This window comes from Haplochromis burtoni, unplaced genomic scaffold, assembly GCF_018398535.1.
Source record: "Haplochromis burtoni strain Fernald_Lab_line unplaced genomic scaffold, NCSU_Asbu1 Contig_16, whole genome shotgun sequence".
NCBI lineage: Eukaryota > Metazoa > Chordata > Actinopteri > Cichliformes > Cichlidae > Haplochromis > Haplochromis burtoni.
This window is the reverse complement of record NW_024582377.1, coordinates 49,288-72,048: the sequence shown is the minus strand read 5'-3', so window position 1 is coordinate 72,048 and position 22,761 is coordinate 49,288. Positions and strand designations below refer to the sequence as shown.

General features: G+C 40.2%; 3 protein-coding genes across 3 annotated transcripts; 2 read left to right on the top strand and 1 right to left on the bottom strand.

The window, feature by feature from the left end:
* The first annotated feature begins 5,732 nt into the window (after nt 1–5,732).
* On the top strand, nt 5,733–9,322 carry LOC102296395 (Krueppel-like factor 11). Its single transcript, XM_005950492.2, has 4 exons — nt 5,733–5,931; nt 6,729–7,031; nt 7,396–8,335; nt 8,550–9,322. Exons 1-4 carry the CDS (start codon nt 5,917–5,919, stop codon nt 8,849–8,851), a joined length of 1,560 nt encoding a protein of 519 aa, XP_005950554.1. The 5' UTR covers nt 5,733–5,916; the 3' UTR covers nt 8,852–9,322.
* Nucleotides 9,323–11,784: 2,462 nt separating this feature from the next.
* dnaaf2 (dynein axonemal assembly factor 2) lies at nt 11,785–14,414 on the top strand. Its single transcript, XM_005950490.2, has 2 exons — nt 11,785–13,803; nt 13,894–14,414. The coding sequence occupies exons 1-2, from the start codon at nt 12,043–12,045 to the stop codon at nt 14,272–14,274; spliced, it is 2,142 nt and encodes a 713-aa protein (XP_005950552.1). The 5' UTR covers nt 11,785–12,042; the 3' UTR covers nt 14,275–14,414.
* lrr1 (leucine rich repeat protein 1) lies at nt 14,404–19,561 on the bottom strand. Its single transcript, XM_005950491.3, has 5 exons — nt 19,014–19,561; nt 17,490–17,588; nt 16,052–16,304; nt 15,364–15,838; nt 14,404–15,263 (listed from the first exon to the last, which is right to left on the bottom strand). Exons 1-5 carry the CDS (start codon nt 19,194–19,196, stop codon nt 15,008–15,010), a joined length of 1,266 nt encoding a protein of 421 aa, XP_005950553.1. The 5' UTR covers nt 19,197–19,561; the 3' UTR covers nt 14,404–15,007.
* Between the last annotated feature and the right edge of the window lie 3,200 nt (nt 19,562–22,761).

The window sequence follows — 22,761 nt, the reverse complement described above, 5'->3', positions numbered from 1 at the left end:
TGGGGAGGCACACTACAAAGAGGGAGGACACAAGAAAGGGCAAAGGGAGACTTGGACAATATATACACAAGGTAATGAGGTGAGGGGAAAACAGGTGGGAAACACAGTGGGAATAAATCTGGAATAATCAGACCAGGGGAAGTCAAATGAAATATAAAACACATGAGACCAAAAACCTAACACAGAGACACAAAGACAAGGATTCAAACATACAAACTAGACACAGAAAGACAACCAGTAAAACAATAGTAGAAGCACAAACAGGAACTAATAAACCCAAATTCATCTATAATCAAGCAAAGAAACTTAAAAACACCAGGGAATATGAAATTGCATCACTAAAAGAAGACTATAAATATTACATAATCCCTTCATTCTGGAGTCTTCTGTTATAATACAGCTGGTGGCCATCCATCTGAATGGATGATAGAGGGCCCAGTCTGGCTCTTATCGGTCTGTTTACCTCTAATAAAACCCTTTGAATGGACTGATAGGATCCAAAGTGGGTGTCCCTTCTCAAAACCAGCAGAACTCATAAACCCACAAAATTCAAAATTCAGTCAATAACCCAGGTGCAGTGATAAATGGATGCTTTATTACTAAAAGGAAAGATGCCCAGTAGTGGAAATCTAATTAAAATTATCTCCTGCTGCAGTGTTAAAGTCATACATACATTAATGAATTATGATCCAGTGATACAGTCTAATGTTTAATATTGTGAAAAAGACTACTCTGCACAAAACCATTTTTACAGTTACCTAAGTAGGATTATGATTTTTTCCTTAAGGTTCCAAATAATTTCACTGCTCCACAAAGCAATGCATTTAAGGCCTGTGCAGTTGTGATACTGTGCTTTTGTTCTTTACGGTTTATTATTGCCTGTGGAAATTGTGTACATCACTGGCCATCTCTTCATATCCGCAGACTTTCCCATTGGTTGGCTTTTATCTATAAATCTTTGCTTTGGCTGGTTCCTTCTTATCTGTGTGTTTCTTTGTGTAAAAGCCACAGCCAATATAGCCTACGCTATCACAACAGCATACAAATCTCAGAAATGGTTACAATGGGGGAGTTTAAGTCCATTTTAAAGGAGTGAGAGAATAGCCTTTTTGGTCAGTGCGATTGCCGCACACTTTTATCGCACATTATTCACTTATTTATGTTCACTTGTCTGTATGGAATATTGTGTTTGTTTTTTACTTGTTATATTGTTATGTGTTGTATTTGTTGTAACTTGTGGTGCCCTCATAGCCAGGTCTTGGGGTTGCTCATGAGCCTGAAAATGTGCTAGTTGTTTTTTATTAATTCTTTTTTGATGCTGTATTTCTTTTAATGCCCCTGAGTTTCATCGAATGCCCAGAATTAGAAAGACAATTGGCTGGAGTCCATATCTTAAAAACACAGAGAGCACATAGGATAGTGAGGTTCGACAGAGCATACACTGAGTAGACCTGAGCTATTTTCAGACTTACAATGAAGCACAGAAATAGTTTGTAATGTAACTAATGTAGGTGTTAGAAAGTGGGGATGATGAATAGAGCAGCACAGAGAACCGAGTGGCCCGACAGCCACACAGAACAAAATTCAAAGTGTAATATTTAATAACAACATGGAGCCCAAATCATTAGGCACCACACATCATTAGATCGTCTCCTCTAGGAAAGCTCCTCCAGGGAGCCCTCAAACCTGCCTCCTGTTCCTCATGTTGCCAGGACAACAGACAGCAAGCTTGCAGCACACAAGTCAGTCTCTCATAGCAACAGATTGTCTTCAGAATCCCATTCTGACCAATCAGGAGTCGGCTGCTGGATGAGAACTCCCTGTTGTTGCTCCACTCTTATGTGTAGGAGGAGAGGGGAGGAGTCACATGGTGTGAGGTACACAAAACATCCTTCACTGCAGACTACTACAGGTCATCTGTGGCTGGAAATAAACACCAAAAAATTTCATCAGGAGCAGGAAATAAAATTGGTTTTTCCTCTTTTTCCAATAAAGTTGAGAGCGATTGCATACCAACTGTGATTATTAAGATGAAGAGTTCAGTCGTATTTCAATGCTTTTGCTTTGTTTTGTTTTTGTTTTTTACATTCATGCACACTCAAAGGATTCTTTCAGTGAAGTTCCTTTAGAACTAGTAATTGTGCCAGTAATTGACACAACAACTGGTCATTGTAAAAATTATTAGAACAATTTATTAGACCTCTTCAATTGAAATGATATATTTAATACTAAAAATATAATAATTGTTGTTATCCATGAGCTTTCAAATGTATTGCTTTACAAAAAAGCAGAAAAAATTATGATTTGGCTTTTTTAATTAAAATGCCAAATTAAATGTATTTACTTGCATTCCTGAACAGAAACAAAATGTTTTAGTGGTTGAATGTTCTACATGATTCATTTCTCACTTCTCAAAAATGTACAGTTGCTCAAATCTGTGTACAAAAACCTGAATTTTGTTCAATGAATTCAGTAGGATTTATTTTTAAATATATTTTTGACAGATTTCTAAAATATTTGTGTTTTCTTGTTTTTATGACGTGTGGTCTAATGTATCTGTTAAGCACTATACAGCTGCTTCTTAGCCGCTTATCCTGTTCAGGGTTGTGGGGGCAGGGGGGCTGGAGCCTTCCCCAGCTGTCATAGGGCAAAAGGTGGTGTACACCCTAAACAGGTCAGAGTCCATTGGAAGGCCCATTCAAAATAATATTTAAGCTAAAAAAAAACATACATTTACGGACTAAATAGCGACTCTAAAATATACAAAAACACACTTTAATAATTTTTCTAAAGGAAACATCCATTCTGTCTTTTACTTTGTTTTTCAATACACGTTTTTCTCATAACTTTGCAAATCTCAACTTCAAATATAATAAAGTAAAATAGTGTCTTTATGTCAGTGTGTAATTCATCATTTTCAACACATACTGCAAATGTTCCTTATCAGCCATGTAGTTATGTATTGTGTCCTTTCACCCAGATGCCAGTTTGTAGTTATGGTGAAAAGGAGCAACTGCTGGACAGTGTTTCTATGAGCCCACAAAGCACTCTGAGTAGTTTAATATTAGCATTAGCGTGTGTGACTATCAGGAAACCGTGCAAGTGTTGCCAAGGGTTGCAACATTCGAGCTGCAACAATGATCTGCAAACAACAACGTAGCTCTGCAAAGGACAGCAAGAACTACAAACTGGTTGTGCATGTCTGCTTTAACTGGGAGGTAAACAATCTTGCCACATATTTGCAGGCTTCACTTTGAATTCAGGTCCATAAAAATGAATTGAGATCGTGCTAAGTTTGTTTATAGTGAAGTTATGAATGCGCACGCCCTCATATTTTAGCAAACAGATGAATAAATTTGGATTAATGTGAGTGATATTTATGATATTTTACATTTTTGGACAAGAAACCCTTCTCTGTGGATGGGTGTCAAAGTTCAGAGGCTCTTAGTGAAATGTGGCCCCTGGTGATATATTTAACCTCACTGGGGCAACTCCCCCATTTCCTGACTCCGGTCCAGGAGTTGCTGAGGTGGGGGGGTTGGACAGGGGAGTTGTGCATGCAGAGGCCCAGATAGGGCCAGCATAACCTTTCCTCCAGATTCCCTTAAGTAAGATGAAGTGAACTGGCCCACAAACAGGCTGCTGTCGTAAGACCCGGCTGCTTGTCATGCCTGCATGCTAACTGGTTTTCTTAGCAGCTCCTCCCTCTTTCCCTCTCTTCTCTCTAACAGCTGGCAATGAAACTGCATTACCGCAGCTCCAAAGCCCTCAATGCTCCCTGAGGTCATGCTTATGTGAGTCATACCGAGACCAGGCCCTCCTTAGCAGCCATGCGCTGCCAAGGCTGAGCCGACACACCTGCTACTCCCCTCCCTGCTGCAAGCAAGCAGCACCTTAACAGTTAGGTAAACTGTGCTCAGATTCTTATTGTATAAGCACCAATGACTAGAAATAAAATATAAAATACAATGGTGATCATAACAATCACAGTGGACCTGCTATTCCCTTCAAAGTTTGTGATTATACTAAAAATAAAAACAACAACAAAAAAAATGCTTTTAAAGCACTGATTTTTACTTTTTTTCATATTGTGGTTTCCAGAAGTTTGTTAGAAGTTCTGACACATTTTCCCCCTTTTGTCCAAATACAGTTGGTGATGATGTAACTAACAGCACATGTAGGTCAGGACCAGTTTGGTTTCTCTTACATGTAGATGTGCTCATACAAATGGTCAGACAATAGGACACAGGAAAAACATGCAGCACACACTTACATAAAGCTTTCAGAACGTATTTAGAGTCAGAAGCACAATGCATAACACAGAAAGCCCTTTGCCCTACATACAGGACAAATAAGCATGTACTGCCCTGTGGAGACTTGAATTATTTTAAGCCATAGCATGTCTTCATATGTATGAAGATGTTCAATAAAAAATTAAATACCCAATAAGACAAAAGAAGGCTCGAGGATTATGACAAAACAAAACAAAACAAAACAGGAAAACATGACTGACAGTGAATTGGTGTGTTTTCCTGGATGGCCTAGTTTACAGTGGAGGGGGAAAAACTGAAACATGGGAGTGATACATTATTTCTGGCAACAAAGTTAAAGATCGCAACAACAAGCTTTAGGAAACATGGCTGAGTATCATTGTGTTATAAAACGTGAATTTGATACGTAATCAATTGCTTAACAGCTGCAAGAAAACGACATAAACACCTTGAAAAACAGCAGAACAAAACAAAACACACACGAGCGCGGGAGACAGAACCCCGCGTTTCGGCAGGCAGTCGTGTTGCATTCAAGGTATTGTGGGAAAAGCTGGTAAAAATGACTTCGCTACCTTTCTCAGATAGACCCATTTCCATAAATTCAGTCAAATCAGCTGAGTATAAAGCACAATTAAATCGGTGCTTTTTTAAAGCTTTTTTTTAATATGCCTACTGAAATGTTTTTCTAGATAGTTAACTACAAATTCAAATGTTTGCTTGCTTATGAGCTATTGCAAATTCTTTTCAAAAATAATCAACTAGACGTGGACTTTTTGCTGTATTATTCATTCTATTTTAGATTATTTAAAAACATATCGCACAGCATCACAAAAAAGCAGGAAAAAAATACAGTTGAAACTTCATATAAGAGGGTTCACTGCAATTTCTTATTTAATATCAAAAAGAAGAGAGAGATAGCGGCTATTATTTGAATCTTTAAAAATGTCTGATGAAATGTTTAGACTGTGAGAGGTAGATCTAATAAAAATAATAATTTTTAATCACCAGTCATCACCTATGAACATTTATTGGCCATTGTTTTTCATTCTTGTCTTATAATATATTACTCTAACATATACTAAAATGAATCCGATTTACCATTCTCCAGGACATACATTGTGCTTAAGCTCCAAATTAATGTTACGTGTGATTTCCGAGAGATTATTCCTACAGCCCATGAATGCAGCATACACTGAAACGACCTTTCGCCTAGTTTGGCGGATGGCAGTTCATCGGGTTTACCCTGACACTGCTGACTCCTGTGACCACGCCCACCAACGACCACGCACCCTGTTTCCTCCAACCGTCCAGCGAGCACGCACTGTTCATGCGCTTTTTGCTCTCCCATTGGCTGAAGCTCTTCACACGCACGCTCGTGATTGGTGGAGTGTTGCCACCCGCCTTTGCGTGTTGTGAGTTTTGTTATTCTTTTTTTTTTCCCTTCCCCCTCCTCCTTTTCACCCCCCACGTTTTACACACACAGCTGAGAGAAAAGGGAGCCAGTCAGAGAAAAGACGACCTCAACCCTATCGGAACAGGCAGCAGCTCTGGCAACCGCCGTCTCTTTGTTCTAAACTGGCTTCAGAAACAAAAACGCGATATCAAAATATTTTATTCCTCAGTGCCATCGCGAAAATTCAACGAAATGGACTCACTCGAGGTAAGGCAATTTTATTAAACTGTCACTTTAGCTTTACGCGACATTTTTGTTTGTTTTCACTTCAATTCTTTTAACGTCCACTTGTTTACTTTGACATTTCAGCACTTACATAAATGAAAAGCTTAATTCCACATTTTTTTAAAAAGTATATTTATTATAATTTTTTGTCTAATTAACTTTGCAATAGTGCCACAAAAAACATATTTAACATGAACACTATTTTTAGCATTTTATTCAACCTTAAATAAAATAAGAAAAATAAAAAATATCACGCAACGACACGCGCAACTCTGTCGCTGTCAATTTTTTTTAGTCCGGGTGTATTTCTGTGGAGAATTACTAATATGCTTTGTTTACTGTGAAAAATATATAATAAAAGTTGGAACGTGACAAGCCTACTTCCTGATGCAAACCCGCTTTATGGGGACTTCACATGGCTCATCTCGGCAGCACGTCACTGTTTGGTCTATATTTGGTCATGGGAGGTGTCCTGGCTTCGGGCCAGAGGCAGTGCATGGGGTGGGGTGTAGTCACCAGCACCCTCTCCTTTTTGGCCCGGGAACTTCAGATACAGGAAGAGTGACTGAGCAGATGATAACTGGAAATAGAATTTTTTTTTTTGTTCCATTCGGGTTCATAGAATGAAAAAATATCTCCTTCTAAGCGCGATCGGAGAAAAGCTGAATAAACATAATGTGGAATAGGCGTGGAAAATAGCTTTGTGTGTTTGTACATGCGTTGTCAGTGACCTGAACACAGAAATGTAATTTAATTTTCTCCCCCCTCCATCCCCCCAGACTGAGAATATGGATGCCTGTCAGGTTAATGTAAAGAGAAGGAGGCATGACAGCGAGCACTCTGACTCTAGTGGATTGGGTTTCGACTGCTCTGGTCTGGAGTACACTGACCTGGAAGCAGCGGAGGCTCTGGTGTGCATGAGCTGTTGGAGCACAGATCTTTTCTTTAGCCGCAAAAAGCCAAAACCAAAGCCAAAGACCTGCAAACCAAGACCCCTAACCCCAGCTTCAGACTCCGGCGACTCCCTCCCACCATCAGAACTTCCAGACCCCCCAAAGGACTTTGTGTCCTTCTCCTCCCTGGTAAGACATATCATATAGCACCAACATATGGGCACCACCACTGCAGCATTTCTTCATCATAGTTTGAACTAAAAGGACTGAAAGGTTTGACCTTGTGATGCATATGTGTTAATGATATGAGGTTGGGGCAGCTGACAATTGCTACAACAAGAAAAACCTTGTTACAGTTAGGTGTTTGACTGTCAGGCAGAGTTCCTTCTTGCAGAGGCAGGGTCATAAAAATCACTGTTTTATAGCTCATTATGATGGTTATTCTTATGTCTTATCTTCTTGCCACCTGTGATGCTTATCACTGCAAATGTAGGTTCTTATGCAACTAGAGACAGTAGATGCACTTTTTAACTCTCTGACTGTCTCTTTGCAGTGTATGACCCCGCCCCACAGTCCCAGCTTTGTTGAAACGTCATCAGGCACCGCGTCGCAGTCAAGTTCTGGCTTGGTCGCATCCACACAGCAACTTGTCCTGGCAACCGTTGCTGAAAAGACCCCCTCTCTCCCCCTCACACAGCCCTGCAAAGCAATGGCGACAAGCGTGATCCGCCACACTGCGGATAGAACCCTCTGCCAGCACCACATTCCAGTGGCCCCCAATCCAGAGAAAGCTAGGGACATGGTAACAGCTACTACAATGGTCTCTCAGCAGCAGGAGCAGCAGTGCATCACAAACACAGAGCAGATAACCACACCTCCATCCCCTCCTGCTTCTCTCATACCTTCAAAAACAGAGCAGCCACCCAGTCCCCCCAAATCCTGTTTGGACAGTGTCCCCACCCTAACTCCTGTCAACAGCCAACCGCAAAATAGCCCACCCTCTCCCCCTGTTCCCACAACTGTGTCCCCTCCTCCAGTTGCAAGCCCTCAAATCATCTGCCAGATGTTCCCTGTCAGCAGCCAATCGGGTATAATCTCAGCCTTCATCCCCAGTGCGGTTCAGACATCCAATTCTGGCATTCGGGCTGCTGCCACACCCATCCTCCCCCAACCCACCTCAGCTAACAACCCCCCTGTCCAGCAGTCCCTGATTGTGGGCTCCTCAGTGCCCCAAGGCACAGTGATGCTGGTCCTCCCTCAGTCATCCGTCTCTCAGGGTACCCACTGCCCTCAGACTGTCATGACCCTGGGCAACACCAAGCTACTACCTCTGGCCCCAGCCCCTGTGTACTTGTCAACAGGACCCAGCAGCACCACAACAGCCACAAAGATGGATTTTTCCCGCAGGAGGAACTATGTCTGCAACTTCCCAGGCTGCAGGAAGACATACTTCAAGAGCTCACACCTCAAAGCTCATCTTCGAACACACACAGGTGGGGGGTTTACTGCCTTCAGAGTTGCTTGTGAGAATGTGGACTGAAAATGAGTGTTGCATCCTGTTTGTAAAACCTTCCTTCTCCGACCTTGTTATTCTTGTCGGGAAAGAGAGTGAGCTCATTGTTTTATTGTAAGCCAAGCTCAGTTATGTGTCAAGTTTTTATGACTACAATGTGACTCACTTGTTTTCTTCACTTGGTCCTCCCTTAGGTGAGAAGCCCTTCAGCTGCAGCTGGGACGGGTGTGATAAGAGGTTTGCCCGCTCTGACGAGCTCTCCCGTCACAGGCGTACGCACACTGGCGAGAAGAAGTTTGTGTGTCCCGTGTGTGACCGGCGGTTCATGCGCAGCGATCACCTGACCAAACACGCCCGCCGCCACATGACCACAAAGAAAATTCCCTCCTGGCAGGCTGACGTCAGGAGTTTGAACAAAATGGCCACAGGAAAAATCCCTCCCTCGAAGTCTGGCATTGCAGCGCTAAGCATGCTGGTACCTGTTGGCTCAAACTAAACAATGGACAACCTGCCACCCGACCCACTCCCAAGATACCAGAGGGACACACAGGAAGCAGTCAAGCACATGGGACTGCTGTTCTTTTGAATCATGGGAATGAAAAAGAAATCATGCACTGGACTCTCTTTCTGCTCTACTGCTCATTTGTACACATATTTTCTCTAAAAGATTCTTTGTTTATATAATTGTGTATGCACTCTTGCCAAAGCCTTTGTATGAAGTTTTGTCTTATACATTTCACCTTCTGCACCTCTCCTTTATTTGTGTTGATATTCATGTACGTGTATGTGAATGTGTTGTTTGTTGTACTATGAAATGAATTTGTCATATTTTGGGGGGGGATGGGTGAAAAGAAATGTACATATGAATAGTAATCATCAGTACCATAATTATACCTTGATTGTATCTCCCTGTCTACCTTTTCATATTATTTAATACATATTTGTAATAAAAAACAAGGGTAAATGAGTCGTGATTGTGAGTCTTGTGACCTTTGCCGTATTCTAAAAATGAAAAAAATCATGTGTGGGATCAAGATGAAGTCAGCAATCTTTCCCAGTCATCTCACGCACAAATACACAAAAGTGGTGCCTGCCCACATCCTGTGTGTGTGTGTGTGTGTGTGTGTCATGCTGACTCCCACTACCGCCACCGCCCTCAACTGAAGCTCACTCATGTTCTTTCAAATGTGCTGACTGGCCTGTGGGTAGCTTCCTGCTGGTTGAATGATTTTTTTCTGGGTTTTATAAAAGCTCTTTTGGCAAATCCATCTGGGGACATCGCGTCCTGTTCATTAGCTCAGAGACAGAGCCAGATGAGTCAGAACAGACAGGCAAGTTGGTTGTTCTGTATTGGAGTTCATTAGAAGCATATTTGAGCACATTCAGATCTGTCACATGGGAGCAAGGAGGGCACGAGTTACAGCTCTTGCATAATACTCTACTAAGTTCATTATAATGTCCCTGGTGTATTTAGCATATGTGGACTGGTGTTCAGAATAAAGTCACATGCCTGACCTTTTTTCGTGCAAAGTTCTGAAAAATTGTTAGAACTTTATTTTTTTTATGAATCATAAAGATGTATTGTCTCTTTGTGATGCCGCTTTCTCTCTCACACACACGCAGTTTCATAAGCAGTGGTCCCATACCTAGTAACAGTCCACCCCTTCCAATCACACAGTGAGGAACAGGAACTGCTGGGGGTGCGACCAATCACCTCTCTCGCTCGCACACCCGCCCATTTGCCTTACTAACCGATATACTAACTGGCTGAGTTCCACCTGAACTGTGGTCTACGGAGACACCTGCTGGTGGGACTGTGTAATGTTATTGCTTGCAACGATGGAAAAAACACGCCCGGAATATTAAAAAAAAAACAAAAACAAAAAACAAGAAAACAAGAAGAAAAAAAAGGATATTTCATAAATAGCGGCCTACCCATTATGTCATCATTAACATGATAACATAATGAGTAGAAATTAAAAAGTATACTGTATAGAGTTCAAGGGTAGCTAATTGATTATTTGTACTATGCGTTTTATTCAAATTTATTTGCTTAAAGCTTTAATTAATAGTTTGTTTAATTCATAGGTTGTGATTAGGTGGCATGCTCTAATGACGAGATTTTAGGTATTACTGGGAGTTATTGTTGGGACCAATTGTATCTACTATACTATACAATGTCTCCTTAATCACAGTTCCGAACAGATCATATTTTAAAAATGATCAAAATGTTAATTAAGATTTTTCTGAAATGACAGTAAAGACTAAACTATTAAAGGTCAGGAAAACATTTGTTTAAAAAGCTGTAGCAGTGGCATGTTTGTGGAATTTTTCATTGTAGAAGAGAATAGGAAGACAAACCTTGACACACGTAAATGTTGTTTTGTAACCTAAAATAAAATTTTGCAATTTCGTTACGTTGTTACACATTTAAGGTCAGCAGTTTAGTGGAATTTTTTAATGTAACTTTGAAATGTTTTCTGCAATGCTCTAATACTAAAGTCCATCTGGTGTTTCTTTGATGAAGTCTCTTCCAGTGTGTGTTTTTAGGTAACACCCTGTGCCTATGAACCCTATTCAGAGTCACTCGCTTGCACACAATTTTGTTACAAACCTGAGTTTAAGTGATTTGGGAGTGAATTGGTAGTTTTATCAGAAAACATATCTACCATCTCTGACTACCTTCTCTGTCTGATTTGGTGATGTGCAGTACAGGGACTCTACAGGGAGCGTGTGCTGTCTCCATCCATGTTCACCTTCTACACCTGAGCCTTCCAGTACAACTCCAAGTCGTGCCATGTACAGAAATACTCTTATACTTCCACAGTGGTTGGATAGAGTGGTCTGGCAAGAATCATCAGCTTCTGAATGCAAATAACATCAGAGAGACGGTGCACATTTCAGCACAAGGACATCAGCACACTGGATGAGTACCAGGGTGTCTACATTGACAACAGGCTGAACTGAAAGAACAGCACAAAGGCTGTTATAAGAAGAGTAGTGTCCACATTGAGTTTCCTAAGGAAGCTGAGGTCCTTCAACATGTACACGTGAAGCAAAATGATGGGAAGGCAGTGCACTTTGCCATAGTTGGAACTTGTGGCATCCACAAACTGAATACACTGATTAAGACAGATATAGAGAGCCTTTGATACCGCATGCTGTCACATTGTGTAACACAGTAATAAAAAGATAATAAAATAATAATGATATTAATATTATTAGCACACTTCATCATGACTTCACCTGCTCTAACAAAATAATTTCCTAAATATGGGATTTAAAAGTGTCTCATATTCTCATTCATATTTCATTTTTTTTGGTATTCATTCGTTAAATGACGACATTTATTATTGTTTATTATTGGATTTTAACCTTTAATCCGTAAAAAAAAAAAAGGGGGGGGGGGGGGATATCAGGCGGTATTTTTGGTTGCGCCGGTCTGTCGTTGCTATAGTTACATCAACACAAGTGTTGCTTCCGCTACACTGTCGCTGGACTGTCTATTATTGGACCTAAAGAAGAAAAATATATCGCGTATCTTTCACATTAGTAAGACCAGGTGGTAAATGTGTTTTGAATTTCACCTCTTTATTTTTCCAAAGATTAAAAGTCACGGAAATTTGAGGCCATTTTCTGTCCTCCGAGCTACGTTCAGCTTAGCGCTTCTGTTCTCCCAGTGTCAGCATGGAGCTCGGGGAGAAGCTCAAAGAGCTCAACTTGACAGCGTATGAAGTCGACAGGTTTACGAAAGCTTTCAAAGACGAGAAATTCCGGGAAATGCTCCGGGATTACACCCACGAAATATCAGACCCCGAGAACAGGAAAATGTACGAAGAAGACATCAAAATCCTGGAGCAGGAGCGAGGCAACACCGTCGAGTTTATCCACCCGGAACCGTTTAGAGCCATTAAAACCAGCGTGGACGGCAAGCAGAAATGTTTCATCAACATTTGCGCCAGTGATAAAGTTGGGAAGCCTTCATCTAAGTGGGTTGTGTCGGAGAATGGCCGCAGAGGTCAGTGTTGGTCCTTGCCTCACAGTCTGCACCCTGGGAGGCAGGACACAGATCCTAAAGGTAACAAAATGATGATTTATGATGTTGTTTTCCACCCTGACACTACCCGCATGGCAAGCAAAAACAAGAGCTTTCTGGAAATGGTGGACAGTATAGCTATCCAGGGAATCCAGGACACTTTTAAAGTGACTCTGGACAAAAAGAACATGAGAGAAATGAAAACAAAATACAAAGGCACCCCACAGCCCTGTGTTATAAGAACAGCCATACCTGGATTCAAAGCCAAGGAGTCTTCAGACCCTCCAGACCCCCTTGCCTTTCCATACCCAGATGAAGAAAGACCGAGCACACAATCAAAGCCCACAGAGGCACCAAGAACAACAAAAAACAGTACTGATTCTAAACCTCAAAGCTTACTGCAAACCAGAGAGCCAACCAAGCCGAACTATACAGTAAAGTATCGATCACTTATTGATCTCCAGGACTTTAGATGCTCTAGAGACTCAGCCCAAAGCCCCAGGCCCAAAGAGATTGTGGTGACTGTTGATTTGCCTCTTCTAAAATCTGTCAAAGACACAAGCCTTGAAGTAAAAGAGAAGCAACTGCTGCTGGAGACCAAGAAACCAGCCTACAGATTGGAACTACATTTAGCCTACCCCGTGGATGAAGACAAAGGAGAGGCCAAGTTCAGCAAACAGAGAGGACAGCTCATCGTCACCCTGCCTGTTCTTCCTCATAATTTGCCTCCTGATTTATTTGAAGGGCCAGCAATGGCCAACAATAAGAGTGCAAGTTGTGATGAGAGCGAGGAGGACAAAAGTGAGGTTGAAGAAGAAGACAAACAGAAAAAGAGGGAAGGGGAGAAGAGGGAGCAGGAGCTACAGAAAGGGGCTGAATTAAAGGAAGAAAGACAAACTGAAAATCCCATGCAGGAGAAAGGGGGGGGAAATAGTGAAAAAGAGGAAGACGGAGTTCAAGAGAAAGGAGAACAAATTAGGGAAGAGGCGATCGGTGCAGATGAGGCAAAATGGAAGAAGGGCCAGGAACATGTGGAGGAGGAAACAGTAACTGAAGGTCACGAAGGCAGAAAAGCGCAGGAGGAGGATAAATTAAAAGAGGAGAAGCAATGGGCAAAACAAGGTAATCAGAATGAAGATGAGAAGTCAAGTGAAGGTGGATGTGACAGAGCAGCAGAGGATGATGATACTCTGTGTGAAGCTTTTGCCCTGAAAAGAGGCCCAGTGGCTGATGATGAGGGCCTTGTGATTGAAAATCAGCACATTTTAATCTCCACTGAACAATCCCATGGTGCAATAAGAGAGGAAGATGTAAATCTGGCCTCTAGTTTGGAGGAGGCATCCAAAATGAAACCTTCAGATATCCAAGAGAAGACTGAAAAGAAAAAAGCAAATGTAGCAGGAAAGGCGCAGGTGAGATCAACTGTAAAATTCAGTTTGTTGGTACAAGTTTCTACAAACTACTGATTTTTCTCTCCTCTTCTTTCATCAATTTTGTGCCAGATGGAACAAGATGCAGCATTTCAGAACCAGACATCCAGTGACGAAGCCAGAAAAACAGCTATGGATGAGTGCGACACTTCTGAGAGGGTTGTGAAGTCCAAGGATACGCATCCAACACGTAACGTGAAGACATCAAGCGGAGGAGAATCGGGCCAGCGGGTCACCTTCTGCTCTGAAGACGTCACTGTAGGCTCAGCAAAGCAGGAAATGGATGAAGATGACCTGCAGACGGAGCAAATCTCACCAGTCTTACAACGTAACAAGCCTCCACCTGTATTACTGAGGGAAATTGATAAGGATGGAAATGAGATAGTAATCAGTGATCATACATCATCAGCTGGGTTCACCTTCCTAAACACTCTAATGTACGAGCTGGACTGATGGTGCTGTGAAGGATGCAGAAACATTGCTCGTAATTTTTAAAAACCTGACGTTCCTTTTTTGCTGATTTCATGCAAACTTGTGACAAAAATGGGGAATAAATCATTTGGATCCAACAGAATAAAGTACTTAAGACATGACAATGAATACTTTTATTTAATCTTTCACATATGTAAAAATTGTGGGTCATTTGCACAGTAAAAAGCACCTCCCTTTGGTTGTTAGTCATTGACCCTGAGGCACTGTTTTCAGGAAATTTATCTAATCTTGTAATTCCCCTGTCTGATGGAAGTAGGTCAGTGGGTGAACCTGCAGTCTCTTTAAACACAAGGAAGGAAAAAAAAATACTGTTAAGAGACTTGCCAGCAGCACAAGGTTTTGTGCTGCCTGCTATCATAACGTACAGTAAGTGCCACTCTGTTTCAGATGGAGCAAGAGGTAACATATTCATGCTTGTCTCAGAGCCCATTTTGATAAACGGAAACTGCCTCAGAACATAAATGTAAGCATATAACAAACAGCTTGAAGCTCTTTTTAAAAACACAACAAACTTAATATTGTCTTTTCACACAAAGGCAGCATAAGGAAACTACGGCAAAGCCATTTACCACTGCAGCTTCCTCTTCACGTACTCTTAGACTGTATCCCACAATGCTACCTACTGCAGCGCACACATGCGCGTGCACAGAGGTTTCTAGGCGGCAATGTTTTTCGATCAAATAGGTCTCCGTCCTCATCTGGTTCCTCTCTGGAGGGAGTTGTCTAAGAATTCGGAGAAGCAGGAAAGCGAGCAGAAGTGCTGCTCCACCGGTGCGTCTGTGCCTCCCATGTCATCCACCAGCACAACTGTGTGAGAGACTTGGTGGAGGTTCATGCTCACTGCAGTCTTGATGTAGAAACTGATGCAGATGCGACCGCAGTCACAGGTCTTGGCTATTTTGAGGTCCCGACACAAGTGAGCAGGGATAAGGTGAGGTCCATATGGGATTCTGTAAAGTGACAGAAAGAATAAAGGATTAATGAGTTTTATACTTGCTAGAGAACCACAGTGAGGTCTAAACTGGATGTAGAGCAGCATGTAAATCTAACCTGAGATTGGCCACGGCTCTGGAGGCCAACTCCTGAAGTGGAAGTGGGAATGTAAGCTGCATTTTGTGGTCCAGAGGGTTGGGCTGGATGAATGGATTTCCGAACAAGTCCAGGTTCTCTAGACTCAGCTTGCGGAAGTCACCGGGCAGTACAGTCAGCTGGTTGTGTGCTGCGGACAGGAACCTCAGCTTCGAGAGTCGGCCGATGTGGAACGGCAAACACAGGAGTGCGTTATCGTCCAGTTTAAGGTTCACGAGTTCTCTGAGCTGGCAGAACTGAGCAGGGAGCGTCTGTAAGCGATTCTGGCTGAGGTCCAGGTGTTGGAGGGTCCGCTGGAGGGTGGACAGACAGAGTGCCTCGCTGAAGGCTTCCAGGTGGTTATTGTGAAGGATGAGTTCGGAAAGACAGCTGAGGTCACCGATGGTGGCAGGAAGTTTCTTGATATGGTTGTTACTGAGGTCTAGCTTGCGCAGAGCTGAAAAAAATCAAACAGAAACACCTCAGCTTAGAGAGCAGAGTCTACTCTGACACACAAATTTTCACTTTTTAGGAGTCTGGGGTCTTGAAATGGCTTTTTCCCCATGTGTGACTTGGAGCTACACCCAACTATTTATTATTGGATTTGCATAGACAAGGAGACATGGTACCTTTAACCAACTTGACTCACTTATTTTATTTATCAATTTACCTTTGAGTGAAAGCATTCGCATGTCCACGCGTGACAGTTTGCAGTACGACACCTGCAGCTGCTCCAGGGAGTGAGGGAAGTTGGAGGTGAGTGGGTAATCCTTCTTGGAGATGATGGCGAGCTTCTTCTTGGGCTGCTCTACGTCTCTGGCGCGAACAGGAGTCAGTGTGGACAGAGGAAGGCTGCTCGTGTCACTCCCTCTGTCTGCCAGACGAGCCGCCGAGAGAAAGTTCTTCAAGCTGTTGGAGTCGGCCTAGAGATAGATAAATACAGTTACTCTGGATCAGTGGATTAACAGGAAACAGCAGTTTCACGGCTCCTCAAAGGTCGCTGTGGTGCATGACTAGATTCACTGAAATATCTAACCCAGATTCCCTGACCTAGAATGCTCTGACATACTTCTTTTGAATGAACAGGATGGACTATATGCAGCTGGGAGTGAGAGATTGTCGGTTGGATAGAAAATAGAGGAGTTGGAGACAGGTTTGTGCACCTGTACAGTGCACTGACAGGTAATTTAATCCATTTACTGTAGGAGAAGTAGAATGTTTACAAAACTGTGGCCAAGCAGGTTAACCGAGGTTTGGTTTACACATTTCTCCATGTTTACCTGCTCAATTTAAAAGCCTGTGAGAAGCTGTGTGCTTTCTAAGAGTGTGACGCGTTAAACACCTCGGAGGGCTGTGCAACATAAGAAAAACAAACAATAACTCATCTAAGCTCTCTGCTATGGCATGAACTGGGGTTGAAACTGACGTGTGTATGTGTGTGTGTGTCTGTGGTTGACAAATGAGTCAGAGAACATAAAGTTCTTTTTCCAGGACAGACAAAGAGAACAACCATTCCAACGGCCAGCACTACAATGCAAAATTAGACTCTTAGCAAGGTACTTAGTGAGCGGGGAGGGGGCTTTAATACAGTGACATGATCCTATGACAGGGAAGTAAGCTAAGCCTACTTGCTGGCTTGAATTCTGTGTTTATATTCATTCTTCAGTGTTCTCAGAAATCTGAACACCAACTAAAAGAATAAGACTAAGACTATTCCAGGCACATCCAACAACAGCCTGTTAATCAAACAAAGTGTCTTCTGTCCTCTGAGTTTTCCTATTACACAGACTCAAACAAGACTGCTTAGGCGGCTGAAGCAGGTTTTGTGTATTTTTCTAATATTACAGTTTAAACATCCTCATAAAATACATCACTCTGCTGTGAGAAATGTAAAAACAATGTAAAAATTACATGTTACAGTCAAACTTTTATTAACTAGCTGACTAAAAGCTCAATAAACAACCATGTAACAGTGGAATTGGACAGTTAGTTAATGCAAAACAATTTGTTTCACTCTTGTAATGTACATACATCTTCTAATTTAATTCAGGGTCTTCAGTTGTATACTCCTTACTAAGACTGCAGTCACGGTGTGCTCTATGTCATACCTTGCTCAAGCAAATGTCAACAGCAGGTTCCTTTAATCTCACAGTGGCCTTGCCTTCCTCCACAAACCAAGTGAAGAACTTCTCTATGTTGCCTTTTAGCTAGAAGAGAAATAAATGGTCAAATTTCAGCGGTGGGAAAAAACATTACACAACTTCAGGGCGGTGGTGCATCAAGCAAGTTAAGACTGGAATACTGAATTTCAACATTCAACAGCTAGGTGACAACAGCTGCAAACGTTTACATCAGAGGCTGACAAAATGAAAACAATATGACAAGGGTTTCCAGTTTAGGTCACTATTGGAAAAATAATGAATATTTTAAAAGGCAGATCTGATTAACTCTAGCAGTACTTTCCAGTGAGACTTTCCTGATGTTTGTTCTTCAGGTAAATTTGGGATTTTTTTTTTTCTTTTTCTTAAATATCATTTAGTGTGTGTGCACAGGAACTAGTGAATTTCTATTTGAAAAATGATCCAATCTTTAACTCACTATGAAAACTGGCCATAGATCAATAAACTAAATGATTAATATATTAGCTGCTGGAGCTTGAAAATGAAAAGAAAAGGTCTGTGTGTTCTCACTGACCAATAAACAGCACAGGCAGTGGTTTTCTGGTATTTGCAAAAAAAAAAAAAAAATTACTGGTATTAAAACTGTCTTAAATGACTTGTTAGGGTGTAATCTGTCAAACACATCTAAAACATATCTCTCATTAATGATATAAATACATTTTGAGTCAAAAATTATGTCATATGTTTTTGGCAAAGTGGCTTTTCTATATCTTTCATTTATCCAGGTAAAAAGTGTCACTGACATTAAAAATGCCTTTTACCAAAACAGGTCTAAACAAGAGGAGAGCAGAAATTGTAACAAATATAACATACTAGTTCTATAAAGATATCGTAGGTGGCCACTATAATACAGAACAGAGTCATAAAGAGAGCAGCAAAACAGGTAATTTCTCTATTTTATATATACCCCCTTACTAAATCCAGTTGACTATAGTCTACTCATCAACTTAAGGAAAGATATTAGATTTTAAAAACACATAAACATCAGCGATCACTTTTTGGCACAACACCGTAACATTTCAAGTATATTTTACTTTATTAAATAGTCTAAACAATGCTGAGTCGCCGGATCAACTAATAGTTTTCACGATTTATTAAGTTATTAACTTTTTAGAGCCGTGCCGTTGGGTTTCATTTTTTTATTTATTTACTTTTTTTCCCCCTGAGTGTCTGAAAAGCAAGGCATGATGGGATAGCGTCACTTCACTTCTCATGCCATCCATAACATAACAAACGGACGCCAGAAGAAGTAAATTACACGTTTTTGGCCTTAAAATGTACGTTGAAAAATTGAGTAAATTAAATAAAATAATTAGCTTTAATCATCTTGTAATTTGCTTACTTTAGGGACCAAATAAAAACAGACGCACCACACCCAGAGATAAACATTAGCTCCAGACTGAACAGATAGTACTTGCTGTACAATAGCTTTTAAAGTAAGGAGTAAAATACCTTGTACTTTGATCCTGCTCTGTCTTTGGCTGTGCATATCATCAAGTAGATGTTGCTGCGCTGAGTCGTCTTGTCCAAATGCTTTCCAATAGAGAGCACTGCTCTCGTCCCTTTGCCTCGACTTTTCATCCCAAACGTCGGCAGCATCCGATTCACCACCTCGACATCACACTGGAGCTTCATCGCAATCTCTTAAGTAACAGACTTAAGTCCGGCCTAACGCCGCGTCACAGTGAGCAAATGCTTGAAGAGCATACCAGGTGGAAAACTTCCGTGAGAAAGTTAGGCTAGCTCGAAGCGTTTGTGGTTAGGCTGGCGACACATCCGTGCTCGTTATGGATGTCAACAACAGACCAGCCTTTTTCACAGAGCCGCAGCTGCATTTAAACCGCTGACGAAAAAATGAGCCGGCATCTACCGCGGGGATAGTCACTTGGGTTTTCCTCGCATTAATTTGACTAAGCTACAGAGCTCAGTGAACGTTCTCGGCTGTCAGTTGGTTTGTTAGCTGCCGTTAGCACAAACCTCGCGTGTATAGGGAAGTGACGTCAGGGAGGCGCGAGACCAAGCCCGCGATAAACATGTACACAGTTCTGATTGTATACATGTTCTGTATACTGTTTCTTAATAAAGTTTAATATTTTGAAAGAAAAAAAAAGATAAACGTGTACACATACCGACCACTTCATTAGGTACTCCACTTTGACTTAAGAAGTTCTTTAATTCTTATTTTTTTAGTGTTTTGTACAACAAATTCCTACCCTATGATCAGAATATAAAAGTAAAAATTAAGGCCATCCAAAGTTTTTTCTAATCTTCCAATATGAGTTATTATACTTTTATATTATCTTACTAGTTTTTATTTTGTTTTGACTTTTTGTTTGGGAGTTTGTAGTTTTTATTGTTTGAAAATGTTTAGTTTTACTTGGGTTTTACAAATATTTTATACTTTGATATGAATACTTATTATTTTTACAGATTTGGTATTAGGGTCATTCTTACTATTCGGTGCCATTTGAGTCCTAATGACATAATATGGTATATTTAGTGTAAAACTTGTCTAATGCTTATTTCTAAACCATTTTCTTGTATGTTTAACCCCCCTCTACCATAGAACACATTGATATATACACAGGATAAATACATTAAAAGTAAATTACTTTTATTTTAGCACAAGTCACTAAAGTACTATGTCCCCAGTCATGCTTGCTCGACTTCAGTTACAAATATAACTTAAAAAAAAAAAAAAAAATCTAGATTTTTCATCATTTCTGGATTGGCTTATTTCTAATGTTCCTCATCAAATGTTCTTTTTTATTATTAATGCATGTTTAATACTTAAAATCTTTAAAAAATGTTGTGTCCCTGAATCAACTGTCACCCCTGTTACTCTGATAAGAATTCCATAGAACACATCACCTGATTATTCTTTTAGTCACATGACACTCCCGGATGTAACATATTTTGGAGGGAAAACTTTCAAGAAGAAGACGAGTAAGTACCACTCTTTAATCAACCCTTTTTTCAATGTTTTAGCAAGATTTTGTAATGTGGCAAAGCATAACACGTCCAACCTGTTATGCTTATTAATAGTGGAAACAAATTTTTTTTTGTAATTTTTATAATATGGCTAATAAACATGTTAAAAATGGTTCTTAGTGGTCACCATGTACTAGCTTGTTGTTCATCATACTAGTAGTAATGGCTAAGTTTAGCATAAAATCTCCCCCCTGTTACCGTCACCCCTGTTATTGCTATGCACTGTAACATGAAATTTCCTTGCAGATTTTAAAAAGGGACATTGTAGCTTTTAGAAAATGTAAATATTATTATAACTGTGTATTCAAAACAGTTATTAATAGAAAATTGAATGTCCTGTAACAGGGTGGACATTTGGCACGTCATGGGTAAAGACTTTGATTTTAAAAAATATTATAATATAATATCCTTAGCTGGACCAATACATTTTTCTTATAGGTTGAAAATCCCTCTTTTAGATGAAATGTTAAAATAGTTCAAAATTTTGTATTTTTTGATGAAGAGTGATCACACTGAAATGGCACCGAATAGTAGGAATGACTCATTAATGCCCATATTTATTTATTGTATTACTCCGGCCAAAGTATAACGCAAAATTCCTATAATTTCTAGCGCCTGACTGGTACAGGATCTTTAAGACTAGCTGATATTTTCGGGATTTTAAAAAGCGATCCGCCAGTGTTTAGACACACTAAACATAAACAGATTACTCATGAGTCCTCAATAAGATAATATAAAAATGAATTTAAAAATGGTTTTATTGTCACAACAAATCACTGGTTACTTCAGCTTATGTGTTCCTTCCTCCAGTTGTGTGAGTGGCCACTAGTGGACAAACTATGCAACATCAATACTAATAACATATTTATTTGGCCCTTATAAATACTGATACAGATATATCGGCAAATAACTAATATCAGCCTCTCAGATGATAATAATTTTAACAAAGATCTCTCTATAACACATATAGGTTATTTTATATAGCCTACTAATGACTTTTTGCAAATTATGTAAATGCCTGACATAAAATAAAATGAAATAAAATATTAAGTGGCCTTGTGTTTTTCAAACTACAATTTGTAGTGTGCAAATTTAGAATGGTTTTGCATTAAAATTGTAAATTTGTTCATAAAAATTAATCTGGTTAATATTAATTGAATAATATTGATGTGTAACAATCTTCAAAACAGAAAATCTCCTCTGAAAATAAGTGGAAAACGGAGTATTACCAACGGTGCTTTGTAGTAGGCAGATGAAAGAAAAAAAATTGTTCATTCGATAATAAGAATGTAACTATTTAAACATTTTCTTTACCAATTGTTACAATGAGTTGCTATAGGATAAAAGGATTGATAACTTCCAGTTTAAAAGGATCAAAATCTTTCACCTCAGTTAAAGATCTTAGTCTTAGAACCCCAAATTTTACTAGAAATTCTTCTAGAAAAACATTTTGAAGTCTCTAACAATGCGCAGTTACTTACTATGCTAATAACACTGGGTGAATTTAAAGTAGAGTGAATCAAAAACTTAGCTTGTTATTCAGAAAATGAACTCTCCAGTCTAAAAGGCATGCTGAATTTATTTTTGTATCAATATATACTTCATTTGTACCACTCGTCCCTCTGGTGTTATTTGAAGTGAAGTCCCAACTCTATCTTTAGAGTTTGTGCCCTTGCAGTTAAGGACAGGAGACGTAACAGTGAGCTGTGAGTCTGAGAGTGTGTGACATTGTCGCTTTGGATCAATGTGATCAGAGAAAAAAAAAAAAACTTAACTCAGATCTTGTTTCCTTGTTTTGTCTCCTTTCTTTCTCATCTTGTGCTTTGAGGGCCCCACAGACACACATGTTATAATATTTGTTACAGTTTATTAAAAAGTCATTTTATTAGTGATAACATTCATTGGGATTTTAGACATTTTGACACCTTTATTGTTTTCACTTAGACATTCACATCACGGTTTTCAGTTCACATGTTCCACATTGTTTTTTTCTAGGTCTCAATAAAAAATAACATTAAAAAAAGTCTTTGGCTTCAACCTGGCGTGTCTTAATTTTTCAAATGGTCTGCAACAACATGCAACTTTTTAAATTTTACCTCTTTTTCTTACATGTGCCTCTGAATGGATCAACGCTCTGTAACCATAAAGGTACCTCACCCACTCACCCACACACACACACACACACACACACACACACACACACACACAC